The sequence below is a fragment of the Eucyclogobius newberryi genome, unplaced genomic scaffold (assembly GCF_026437365.1).
Source record: "Eucyclogobius newberryi isolate DKJ021-1_F unplaced genomic scaffold, fEucNew1.0.hap1 SCAF_15, whole genome shotgun sequence".
NCBI classification, from domain to species: domain Eukaryota; kingdom Metazoa; phylum Chordata; class Actinopteri; order Gobiiformes; family Gobiidae; genus Eucyclogobius; species Eucyclogobius newberryi.
Genome location: NW_027315779.1, coordinates 19,956,682 through 19,969,921, shown reverse-complemented (window position 1 = coordinate 19,969,921; position 13,240 = coordinate 19,956,682). Strand labels below are relative to the sequence as shown.

The 13,240-nt window shown below is 39.8% G+C and overlaps 2 protein-coding genes across 2 annotated transcripts in view; one reads left to right on the top strand and one right to left on the bottom strand.

Moving 5' to 3' along the window:
• The window catches only part of LOC140361033 (polyubiquitin-C), a 73,037-nt gene that overhangs the window by 12,531 nt on the left and 47,266 nt on the right, over window positions 1-13,240 (bottom strand). The gene's annotated exons all lie outside the window — the stretch shown is intronic.
• ncor1 (nuclear receptor corepressor 1) overlaps window positions 78-13,240 on the top strand; it is a 34,470-nt gene continuing 21,307 nt past the window's right edge. Inside the window, 14 exon segments of the mRNA XM_072446619.1 lie at window positions 78-206; window positions 1,769-1,951; window positions 2,554-2,648; window positions 2,729-2,936; window positions 4,295-4,471; window positions 4,716-4,829; window positions 6,054-6,110; window positions 6,208-6,260; window positions 6,751-6,817; window positions 10,380-10,552; window positions 11,526-11,616; window positions 11,756-11,934; window positions 12,012-12,066; window positions 12,141-12,242. Of these exon segments, the coding sequence (XP_072302720.1) occupies window positions 1,847-1,951; window positions 2,554-2,648; window positions 2,729-2,936; window positions 4,295-4,471; window positions 4,716-4,829; window positions 6,054-6,110; window positions 6,208-6,260; window positions 6,751-6,817; window positions 10,380-10,552; window positions 11,526-11,616; window positions 11,756-11,934; window positions 12,012-12,066; window positions 12,141-12,242 (1,476 nt within the window). The 5' untranslated portion in view covers window positions 78-206; window positions 1,769-1,846.

Genomic DNA, 13,240 nt, shown 5'->3' with positions numbered 1-13,240 from the left:
ATTTTAAGGGCATGAGCACGCTCTGTAGGCCTGATTTGTAAGCTAATTTATTTTGTCCTTCCAGGATATAGTTGGACAAATGCGGCGCAGCCTTTAGTCTGCCTAGTCGCCCACTGCTTGTAACCCGCGGATTTACAATCAACTATTGACGCATCTTTTACCTAGGGATATAATTCGTGCCCTTCGGTTAATATTCTAAGTATGAGGTGAGTAGATTTACTCACAAATTACAAAATAACACGCATAATAAGCTCTGTGCTTTAGCGCACCAGTCTACATTGAAAATCTGCCTTGCAAGATGGCGACGTGGTTGAGAATTCAAAGGTGAAATACATGCTATGTTAGCCAGTTATCACCAATAATAGACGCCTTCATACATCGGTACAGTCATACAATAGCGTCATAATGTTGAGTTTATCCGAGCCTTTGTCTATCCTCTCGCGCGTTTCCGGAAAAGTATCTCCTGTGCTGTGGCAATAAACCCATCCCCCAAGATAAGCTCCACATTTACAGTGTTTATGTCAGTGCATAGCATTTAACGGCATCAATATGATAAACAACAACACCCAAGCAGTGGTCTTGTTTTACTCTGAAGCTGGATTTTGCCAGCATTTATTTTGAATGTGCGAAATCAACAGTCTTAGTTCCAAGTTTAATATTTTTCCTGAGTGTTCTGAAAACACAAGATTTAAAAGCCCTGCCTGCGACCCACTTTTAATCTTGATGCATGCAGGGGACTTTATGGCATTTGGTCCCATGAAGTGTCCGATATAAGTGGCTCTGTTTTAAATCCAGTGCATACTGCACAGGGAAGACGTATATAAAAGTTGGTGTATTATAACGTCTTATCATTTCCAACTGAATTCTACTCCTTATGATCGGTGCTCTTTTCAAACCACAGAACTATTTGTCCGGTGATTTAAAAGAATATTGAACATATACATCTAGTTTATTCTGAAACACTTGCTACCTCAGGATTGTGTGATAGATAACGCCACTTAAAATGTCCCTAACTCTTCAAATGTTTTAGTCCACATTCAGTTAAAATGTAATCCCTTGACAAAATTAACTGATTCTGTATACACAGACTAGACTGGAACAACGCCACACTCCAAGCTTACAACTATTTAAAGCTATCCACCAAACATGGTATTACCAAAATTAGATTTTTACCTAAACATTTATACAGACTATTATTAATCATGAGTTTAATCATTTTTAAGTCTTCTCCAAGACTTACAAATTATCTTCATATTAAATTAGTCTTCAGTTTTTCATATGGTTACTCTATTATTCTTACGAATACGATTTTTATATAATTGATATTGTTTCTAGCCACTTCCACACTTACGGTTTCATTAAATATAGAAACAGGAAAACAATATTGTCTTGTGGATCTGTTCTTAGACATATGACGTGTGTGATGGCTGCGTACAGTTGAGGTCACATTGAGAAAACAATTTCAGTGAAAAACAGTTTAGGCTCATAGCAAACCATAGATAATCTAATAAACTAAACTTGTCATATTTAGCCACTCTATTTAAGAGTCTGTTTTGGATTTTCTGCTTCTGCAGCTACTCAACACCGATGTTTTCATGCACCAGTTTGCACTAAAGGAGTGGCCTCAACTTTCTCTATTTTGGATTATTCTGAACCATGATGTCCTTATCAGGATATACGCATTTTGAACTGTCTAAATGTTATTAGGTACTGAAAATATTTGTGTCTATGAGAACCTTATTTCTGAACTGTAGCCCTATGATTGCAGGTGGTGTGTGTGTTCAAAAATGGTGTAGCTCATCTGCTGCAGTTGTGAAGAAGCTACTGCCCGGTTGCACTGAGCAGGATGTCCAGCAGCTCGGGCTACGCTCCGAGCCAGGGGGGCTTCAGCAGTGAGCAGAGCCGCTACCCAACTCACAATGTGCAGTATTCCTTCAGCCGCCATCAGCAGGTACAGCGCAGTCACTCATGTCAAAATAGCTCCTTTTTTGTGCATGTAACAATTAACTGGGGCATATTCCTGTCTGAACACACCCAAAATATGATCACAAACTGATCATAAAACTTGATGCTCTGTTAAATCCATGATTCATTTCAATAATCATAAAAATAGAAAACCCATGTTGTATAACACTTTGTTGGCTGACGTTCTTCATCAAACCTTGTTTCATGGGAAACCGCTGCTTTCTGGGCATTGGGATTGTTTGCTTTCTTCTAGAACAAAATGGAAGTTTGTATTTCTGTAACTGGGTTCATGCTCTGATTTATTTATCAGGCCTCTTCATGTATATTTTAACTTTGGTTTGTATGTTACCAAAATAAGCAAAAATTATAACAACAAAACATTTGTCAAAGTCTAAAGTTGAGGTCATGATTAAGTGCTTTAAGAAAAGATACAGATTGCCCTGTTAGAATTGATCTATTCCTGAACAAATGGCCAATGCTCATTTAGTGCTTTTTATTATTTCGTGCATGTTTCCAGTGATAGGGGCCTGTACTGTATGTGGCTCATAATATTGATTGCCAGTTCTGGTCTGTGTCTTGTGGCATCAGGAGTTCTCTGTCCCCGACTACCGGGCGCACATGCAGGATTCACAGGGGCGTCGCAGACCATCTCTTCTCTCGGAGTTCCACCCTGCACCGGAGAGGTACGGGCCATGTCCACATTGTACGACACACACTCGGGTCTCTCATTAGAACACGTGATGCGTTAATTTGTGCTCCGCAGGCCTCAAGAGAGACGCCATGGTTACGAGCAACAGTTTGCCTCGGGGACTGCCCAGTCCGAACACGAGTCATTGGAGGCCAAACGACCTCGCATGGAGACCATCAATGAAAGCCACATTACACGAGCCCCCTCAAACTCCGGGGGCATAGTTCTCCCAATGCCCCATACAATACAGGACGGCCTAAGGGCCACTGTAGAAGTCAAAAGGGTATGCAACCTCTCCACTTTGATTATGCAGGGATCTTTAAGAACTCAGATTTGGGTCTCTTTGTCAGATCATATTTATTTATCAGCAAATTTTTATTTAGAAACACTGTTATGTGGGGGGAAATAATCACGTGCCGTGGTCGTGGAAATAATCTCTTGCTTTTTGTTACTTTGTTTCTTTTTTTATGCAATAAACAGCCTGGAAAATATCAGACAAATATTTAAAGGGGTGTCTTAACTGTGGCCCATGGGCCAAATTCGACCCTCAGATACATTTCTGTTGGTCCTCCGTCTTGGCCCAAACAACAAAAAGTAGTCCTTTTTATTATAACATTGGAGAAATTGTTGTTTATTTTATACCAACCTACTATTAATGTTCCAAGTCTTATTAAAGGTGTGGAGGTGCATCGAAACTATGTCATGCTGTTTATGCCACGCCCCAAGTGCCATCCTGTCCGGACCCAAGTCGCAGCCTCTGACACAAAACTTTAGACCTAACCGCGGCCATTCACTGTTGTCAGGCACTCGCAATGTGCATTCCACGTCGCTTCAACAGCGCGGGAGATCAGACGCAATTCATGTGTGTCAACAGTGACATTTTTGGCTCATTTAGGGAAACGAGCGATGTGAGAGGAATGAGTACATATCGCTCCTGTGATTCGCCCCTCTCACTTTTGGGCCCACCCTCAAAGAGGACAGAAATGCCTCTTATTTAGTGCAAATGTGTCTGTATGTGTGTGTGTTTTGAGCATGCTTCATGCCGCTGTCTGACTGCATTAGCTTTTCCTCCTCTGCAAAAAGGTGGAAAGCGTTCTTGCGTGTAATGGGAATCAGCCAATCACATGGCTGCATTTGGTGACAGGTTTTGACCAGACGAGTCGGTGTGAGTCCAGTGTGTCTAATGTCCTGATCATGTCAGCTTTATAATCTGAAGATAGAGTTATCAGATAGAATGAATTGGTATTTTTTTTAAATTGTACCCTGGGAGTATTCCAGACATTGGCTTGAAGAAGTTTGGACCCGATGCAGCAATTTATCAAAGTTCTTAAATTGTTGCCTTGATATTTTTTTTTTATAAGATATAAGATAATTTCCTGGAATAATAGCAGTAGTATTATTAAACCACTTGCTCAATAATAGATATTATAATATATAATGGAGATATTTTCAGAGGCAACATATCATCTGTCTAAGAAAATTATCGCGATGGGCCTCGAAGTACAAATATAAGTTGCCAGTATTTCTTTGCATTTGGAACCACTGCTGCTAAGTGTATGCACAATCACATTGTCAGTAAATGCTCTTTATTATGTTGAGTGAATGTCTTTACTGTATGTTTCTAAATCTGTATATATCTAGGAGTCTCAATATACTGTTAAAGTAGACGCATCGTCAGGTGGACACCTTCATCTTGGTGAAGACACAGACGCGTCTCCCTCCAAACTCTCAAAGGAAGAGCTGATCCAGAGTATGGATCGCGTTGACAGAGAGATAGCTAAAGTGGAGCAACAGATTTTCAAGCTCAAGAAAAAACAGGTTTGTGTAAACTATCCTTCTGTACATTTTAAAGCAAAAACTAAAATAATTCAAGCTGTGTAAATGAAATGGTTTTACACGTTCAAACATTGTTAACATACAATTAAATCAAGTCACACAAGCTGAGATCGCATCTGTCAAAGCCAAATTGCATGAATATTCACATGGATTTTCAAAAACATGATATCAATATTTTTTCTTGCAAATAATAAAATACATATTTTTTAATTCTGCTGTTTCTTAGCAACAACTGGAGGAGGAGGCGGCAAAACCAGTGGAGCCAGAGAAGCCTGTGACTCCGCCCCCAGTGGAACACAAGCACCGCAGCATCGTCCAGATCATCTACGATGAGAACAGGGTGGGTATTCCTCTGAGTGGGAACAGAACATTTTTTGACTAATCAATTTGGTCCAAACACAACATGTTAACATAAACATGGCTGCGTAAGTGTGTGATACATTTTTGCATATACTTTTAAAAAGTTTAGGGTCTGCATAACCAGGCCTATTTCTGTGCAACTGAGTGTGTGGTTTAAGAGGTTACTTTAGTTCATGCTGGTTTCGCTGAGCCACGCCTTCTTTTCCAGTCAGCCATTAACCCTTAAGGCACTCCCAACTGTCCCAGTTCTCTGCACAGCCATAAAGCCTTTCACATTATTCATTCACAGATTGAAGTGAAGGTTTTATATTATTGAGGATTGCCCATTTTAAGTAATCTCATAATAAATTAAGTAAATATTAAAATATTTTATTAAAGATATGGTATCAATGCAGACCATCAATATTTGGCATGGGAAACACTACAGGATCATGTGTCCGATTTAGGCCCAATTTGCTTTTCCCTGTCTTCGGGGGGGCCCGATCTTACTTTGGATCCTCCCAAGCAATTTAAGCTGTGGTGCGGTGTCAGGCAAAAAACCCCACAGGAAATGGCAAAAAAGACAATAATTACCTCCGCTCATCAAGCTATAAAGTTAAACTGCAGCATTTTCTACAATGTCCTTTAATCCAATAGTATTTTACGCTGCAAGCCAGTGAGTCCACAATGCATTACGTTGCTGTCAGTCTAGTTTGATGTGTAAAAATTTAGAAAAAGGTGATTAGATGTTTACATATTCACTCTCTAGATGGTGAAGCAGCTGTTGTTCCTTCTGTGCAAAATATTTTTCTGATCCATGTTTTACAAAATTGAAACTTGCATAAAAAATTGAAGGGCAATGCTCTGTGTGTTTTGAAATATTTTTTGTATCAAAGCGAGTCGCTTTACACTGGAGAGGAAAAGACTAGCTTTGTTAGCGCACCACTTTTTGCTTGTACTTTTTAGCTTGTAGTAGTGCAGGGTCTCTTCTCAGAGTATCATAAGATATAAAATCTCCTACTATTCTCATGTCTCTGGTCTGTGCTTTTTGTCACGTTTATACATTTTTTGAAACTCAAAAATCCTGTAATGTCCGGCCTTTACAATTATTAGTCATTCAAATTAGACAGATAAGGGTAACTATTTTGTGTATTTTTTGCATAATCACTCAGTTTGGCAACTGCTTAACTGTTTAATTATTACTAACTTAATGTATAATTTACAGAAAAAAGCAGAAGAAGCCCACAAAATCCTGGAAGGCCTTGGACCTAAAGTAGAGCTGGTAAGATATTGTCCCAATACCAGCAAATGTATCTGTACTTGCACAAAAGATGATGTTTAAATCATAAATGGTTCTTTGTTCTTCCCTCCACATTTAGCCCCTGTACAATCAACCGTCTGACACAAAAGTTTATCACGACAACATCAAGACGTAAGTAGGATTTAATTCTCAACATACTTAATAAATTAAAACTGCCGCTCTTGTGCCAAAAGCCAAGTGAAACCCTGGTCTGTAGAGAGGTGAGAAACGTGACACATCGGTTCAAATGGGAGTTCTAAGTTGCTTTGCTCCAGAGACACCGAATCTGTGAATTAAAATGTTTGTCTCAGGAGGAGTATTTCATGCGGGCAAGAGCTGGAGTTGAAGGCCAGGTTACCAGAGTGGAGCTTATCAGTGTGTGTCATGAGAGAGGCACATCTGCTGCAGTCTTTTATTACAACAAAAGGACACTCAGACCCCGAGTTCATCAGCCAACACACCCTAGTTCAGGATTGATGCTTGCTTTACGTATTGGGTTACTTGCATTTATATATTGTATTGTTAAGGTTTAACATTTGACAATATTAACCATGACAAAATGTATGTCTGTTCATTCCATTTATGTCTATTACATTTATTTACCAATGTTGTTTTCTTGCAGCAACCAAGTGATGAGGAAAAAGCTGATATTGTTTTTCAAGCGGCGAAATCATGCCCGTAAGCAAAAGGTAAGAGGCCACCAGGGCAGAGTTCCCGAAAACCAAATTATACAAACATGCGTGTGCTTGTTTGTTATAGAGCTGCAATGATTACTCGAGTAAATCGAGTAATTTGATTACAAAAAAAAATATTTTATTGCCTCGATTCGTTTAATTTACGCATTTAATCCCACGGAGCTTGTTCCTAAAGCACCTAAAGCACAACAGAGAGAGCGGCGTGTTTTAAACTCACGAGTGCGACCCATGGATCAATTATAGGTGCGACCGGGAAGAGTTTTGTAGAAAGAGCATGGTGCCCTGAGCTGCCACTCTAACTACCGCAAAATTATAAAAATGCAAAATGCAGAGCCACCGCTCAAAATACCAGGCATCACTGGTCCCACTCAATTTGTTTTACAAACAAATTTTATTTTGTCTTATTTTAAGTTATGTGACAGAAACGCAAATGAAACAGTCTGGTGACAAGTTAATTAGTCCCCTATATATATTCTTTATATACAAACAGAACACTTTGGACTGGTGAAGTGAAATGTTGCTGTTTTGGGGACAAACTCATGTGAAATTAAGAATAAAATGTGCTATTTTAAGCACAAACTCAATTTGTTATTTGTTTATTACAATGAACTATAACATTTATTTAATAAATGATTTAATATGCTTTTAAATTTTTTTTTACCAATTATTCGATTAATCGAAGAAAAAATTGATTGATTACTAAAATAATTGATAGCTGCAGCCAGGCTTTTAGCTAGGATTTGAAAACACCCCGTCCAACCAGGGGCTTAACAAAATTTCCATAGGGAAGGCTATGGAAAGCCAATATGTTTACCACGGGCTTTTTTCAACGCTTTTACAAAATAAAGCGGCGCTTTTAATGCGGAGGCGTTCTAGAGCGGCGTCCGCACGCCTCTCGTATCATATTGACTCTCAATACTCTCGCGGCGCGTGCGGATCACACTCTGCCACTTAGGAGCGGCGTATCGCGCCGTATTTTACATGGTATTTCGCCGTGGAGGTTCGGCAAACGTGGAGGTTCGGCATTTTCCAGACCACGGCTCGGCAGCCAATCAGAGCCAAGCACACAAACTTTGTCGACCAATCAGCGCGCAGCATGCACATTTTCACTTGTAAACAGTGAGCTGTCATGGCGCGGACTGCGGTGGACTATCGTCAAACGCTTCCCGGCCCGATTTAATGATGATATTCACTTTTCTAAAATGTATTAATTAAAATTGCACTGTCCTTGCCCTCGAGATACCCCGTCCATAAGACGGGAAGACAGCCCTCTAGCTAAAAGCCATATATCCATGGGTTTCAGACTGATGCGCGGCACGAAATAGCCTAGCAGTTTCGGCCGCGGCTCTGTAGACACTCCCTTTGTTTATAAAGCACATTAAAAAATGCCACAGTGGCCAAAAGTGCTCGACAAAGTGAATTTAAAATACAATAAAACATGTAAGGCATGTAAAAAGAATAACCCTATACAAATTTTCAGCTCATCTTGTTTTAAAAACCAAAATCTTTTAATTAGAGATTGAGCTGTTTTAATGGAAGACTATTCCAGAGTCTGGGACCTGCTACTCCAAAATCGCAGTGACTCCGGAACATCAAAGATCATCAGATTTGCTGATCTCAATGCTCTAACAGGGGTGGGCAATTTATTTTCCTCCGAGGGCCATATTTGAATCCAGGCAAGTAGCGGATCATTGGTGTGAAAAAAATAAAATATCACTTTTCTGTCAAATATATATTTGAATCTATTATTTAATTCCTTTCACGTCATATTTATTAAGGATACAAGTGCAGACCGATACCTAAGGACAAAAAAGAAAAACATCCGATGGATGGATAAATAAAATAAATTATTATCAATTTTTTTTTTTATAAAGTACCGCAATGCAAAATGTCTTTAAATGAAATATAAAAAGCGGTATTAAGTCAAAAGATAAGAGCATGTGAAGCTATTTTTTGAGTCTGTGACGAGTCCGTCCCTGCGCGCGGTCCTGAAAGAGCATGAGAAGACGCCTGCCCGTTTCCGTGTCTGCTACGCGCAGCGCTAACTCCTTTTAAGATAAGATAAGATATTCCTTTATTGTCCCACATGGGGAAATTTCATTGGTGCAACGCAGGTAGAAACAGAGGTAGATACAGAAGAACAGATCACTTATAGGAAGTCTGAAAAACACTTTCAGTAGAAGATCTCCTATAAATAAATAAAAACTCCCATAGACAAATAAATAAATAATAAATAAATACCATTGCATGTGATCCCGACAGTAATTGCACATGAATATGTGTCACGACAGCACATAGATTGCACATGAATTTCACAGTAATTGCACATGAATTCCAACAGCAATTGCACATATGACAGAATTGCACATCAGTATTAGGTTAGGTCAGTATTGCGAGTGTTCAGTACTAACAGTTCTTGTTATAAAGTCTGACAGCAGCAGGAAGGAAAGACCTACGGAACCTTTCCTTCACACAGCGAGGGTGGATCAGTCTCTCACTGAAGCTGCTCTCCAGAGCGGAGAGAGTGTCCTGCAGGGGGTGACACTCATGGTCCAGCATAGATGTGAATCTAGCCAGGACCCTCCTGTCCCGGGGATGTATATCGCAAATACACATTTTCTCCAGCGCGTTTTGCCGTGACTAAGGCTGCACACTTAGAAGCATCCATTCTACCAATGCAAAACATGCTAAATCTACTGTTACACTCACCTGCGCGCACATTTTGAATTACAAGGCCAATTTTGGTCATGCGCCGGTGCAAAAGACTGTTTACTGACACTTAAACACACACACAGAGCCCAGCGGCCAATGAAAAGGAGACACTGAAAATGGCGTGTTTATTTTATTTTTTATTTTTTTTACACAAAGCGCAGTTGTGGTCTTGTGAGTGCGGTCAGATCATAGACATACTGAAAGGTGTGTCACATTTTACAATAATACTTTTAAGATTGCCATGGTTCATTGAGTTCTATGCTTCCCTGGTGCTGCACTGTCAGGGTCAGACAGACCTTTTGGACTCTGAAACAATAGCTGAATGAATATGGCTCCGTGCCAAGAGGAAGGTGGATTGTTTGTCCCTCCTTACAAAAACGGGATACAGACCACAATGTCCTCTTTAAAGAATCCACACTCAATGTTGTAACATGTACCAACACTAATGGGCCATGAGTCAAAGCCTATTCAAGCTTAATTTTGATAGCTGAAACAGGAACCCTGAAAACATGTGTGTAAAAAGTCTTTATGTTGACTTTAGGTTGAGCAACATGAATAATACAAGCTGTTCCTGAACAGCGTGTACTCACTGGACTCCACAATGGCACACTTCTACTGCTGACTGTTGATTGTAGTCTGTTTCAGTCACTGCTTACATCTCCATAGATATGAACTTGGCTACTTCACAGTGCTGTTGCAACAAAAAATAAAATGGTAGATTGTTTTAAATACTTGTGCTCTTTTTGGATGGCAACTGCTAGTGGGTATTAAAAAGTCTGATACACAAGATTCCCAAGTGAACCATTGATAAAAATTTAAAAATTTTCCTATTTCTTCCACTCAGGAACAGAAGATCTGCCAGCGCTATGACCAGCTAATGGAGGCCTGGGAGAAGAAGGTGGAGCGGATGGAAAACAACCCCAGAAGGAAGGCCAAGGACAGCAGAACACGAGAGTACTACGAAAGACAGTTCCCCGAGATCCGCAAGCAAAGAGAGCAGCAGGAGAGATTTCAGAGGTAACAATGTGTTTTTGTTTATACAGTAATTTATACAGTTTATACAGGCAGCACAGCATATACATATATATCTATATCTCATCCCCCCCTTTAATCGATGTTTGGATTTAACATGTAATAGAGCCTGTCTGCAGTGAAACCTGTATGTTTGATGTGGCCTAGTTTGTGCAGTTTCTCTCTTTCTAGCTGCACTGTCTATGATAAGGTTAGGTGAAAGGACTGCTTAGGCACACCAACCAATAATCTGCAAGACTAATAAGCTTTTAATTGATTATCATATAGATTAATTTCTTTAAAACATATTTTTCACCCTTAGCTGATAATTTCCTACTTGTTTCTGCTTATTATTGGTTTGTCTAAAAACTAAAATCACCCAATCATCTGCAATTCTCCAATATTGAGCCCACAAAGTGCCCTTAGCATATTTTAAAATACGGGCTTTTTCTCGTGCTCCAGAGTTTGTAAGTCAGGATCCCGAGAAAGTCCACGTGTATGCGCATCGTCTGACCAAATGCAGCAGAGCGTCTGGAGCATCTGATCTAAAGTGTGGTTATTGTTAATCCTTTTGTATAGGCTTCATAATTTAAAATGAATTAAATCTCAAACTGTTCTCACTGTAGCCTGTCCAACTGTTTGTCTGTTGTAAACAAACAATTGGACATAAACAGGCTATGTTTTCATAGATGGCTTCACATTAATTCTTTGTTGAAACAGTGTTTATTTTTGCCCACTCAACAGCCTTGGGCTAAATATCTTTGTTCACATGACGACTACTACTACTACTACTTCAGCTCTAGAAGCAGTTCAGCTTCACAGAATTAAGAACATTTTGGTTTGTTACTGATACTTAATTATTATTTTTTTAATGCTTGTGATGTCCCTCTAGCCTTACAAACTGTTATACTTCTTTTGTATGGTGTATGCCAATTTAGTTTTAAACTTCTAAATTATAAATGCTTTTAATTTTCCACAGAGTTGGGCAAAGAGGAACTGGTCTTTCTGCAACAATCGCTAGAAGTGAACATGAAATATCCGAAATCATAGATGGCCTGTCGGAGCAGGAAGTATGTACTCGTTACTTTACATTGAGTGCATTTATGAAATGGACTAGAATGTTGACAGAAAAGGAAAAGTGCACATAAACATAGGCTTGTTTAATAGAAAAGTGCAATATGATTATAATGATGTATGTCTATCTTCCAGAATAATGAGAAACAAATGAGACAGCTTTCTGTTATCCCCCCCATGATGTACGACACTGAGCAGAGGAGAGTCAAGTTCATCAACATGAACGGTCTGATGGACGATCCAATGAAAGTGTACAAATCACGGCAATTTATGAATGTTTGGACGGAGCACGAGAAAGAGATCTTTAAAGAAAAGTAAGCTTTACTATTTTATATCCCTGGTATAATAATTGTATGATTATAATCCTCAATAATATGTTTGTCTGTTTCAGGTTTGTTCAACACCCCAAGAATTTTGGCCTAATTGCTTCTTATTTGGAGAGAAAGGTAAACAGATTTACATGCATACATACCATGCGTAAAATATACATACTGTGGATGTTATGTTATGTGTCTTTTAGTGTGTGGCAGACTGTGTCCTTTACTACTATTTGACGAAGAAGAACAACAACTACAAGACACTTGTGAGGCGCAACTATGGAAGAAGACGAAGAGGGAACCAGGTTTGATTTGAATCATAATTTTTGCTGTTATTATTTTCTTTTGGGGGGGGGGGGGCAGTGTACATTAATGAACATGCATGACACACATGCTGTAAACATGCTGGATTGTAAAATGTGGTTTCACTTCCATCTGTTGTCCTGCATTCACTCTCATAACACACTCTTATTCATACACCAGCACACATGGACACTAGAGACAAGGTGGGTGAAGTGTCTTGCCCAAGGACATAATGGCAGTGTGCACTAGCGCCCCACTGTGGCCCCTGTCATTCCAGCTGTCTCCTCCTCTTCGCATGTGTTGTGAACGTTCATTCATTTTCTACTGCTTGGTCCCATTAGGGGTGTCTGGAGCCTATCCCAGTGAATTTTGGCCTCATGCGGGGTAAACCCTGGACAGGGTCAGCTTGTTGCAGGGTTAAAAAGGTGTTATGGACATTAAATTATAAATCTATTTTAAAACATTTAATAGATTTGAGTAGGAATTTCACTGCAAATTTACACCCTCAAGCTTCTCAATGTTGGCAGCTTTATATAATATTTGCATAATGTTGGGTCAAAAAAGATGTTGCTAACAGAGAAGGACAAAATGTACTGTATTGGGCTATAATGTGTACATTATACACATTGGCTTGAGTTGAACTGAAAAAGTGTAGCATGAGAAGATTATCTGGTGAGTATGTTTATTTTCCATTTGTGTCCTCTGGGGTTAGTGAGAGAAAGTCCCCCCCTCAGTGGAACACAGATGGTACAGCCCAGCCACCTGACAGGCCTAAAAAACTCACTGCTGCTGTGAGTGCCAATCAAAGAGGAGTGCTCGCAGGGATTACCTTGAGTGACCCTGCATAGATTAGTGTGTGCATGTGAGATGGACAATTCTTTGGGCGGCTTAAGCGGCCTGATGTCACACTTTCCCGGAATATGTGTGGCAGCGCCGTGGCCCCGCAGCCCTTCTAAGGAGCTGTGCCCTGGGGCTGTCCTGCTTCTCTCCGGGTCCCTTC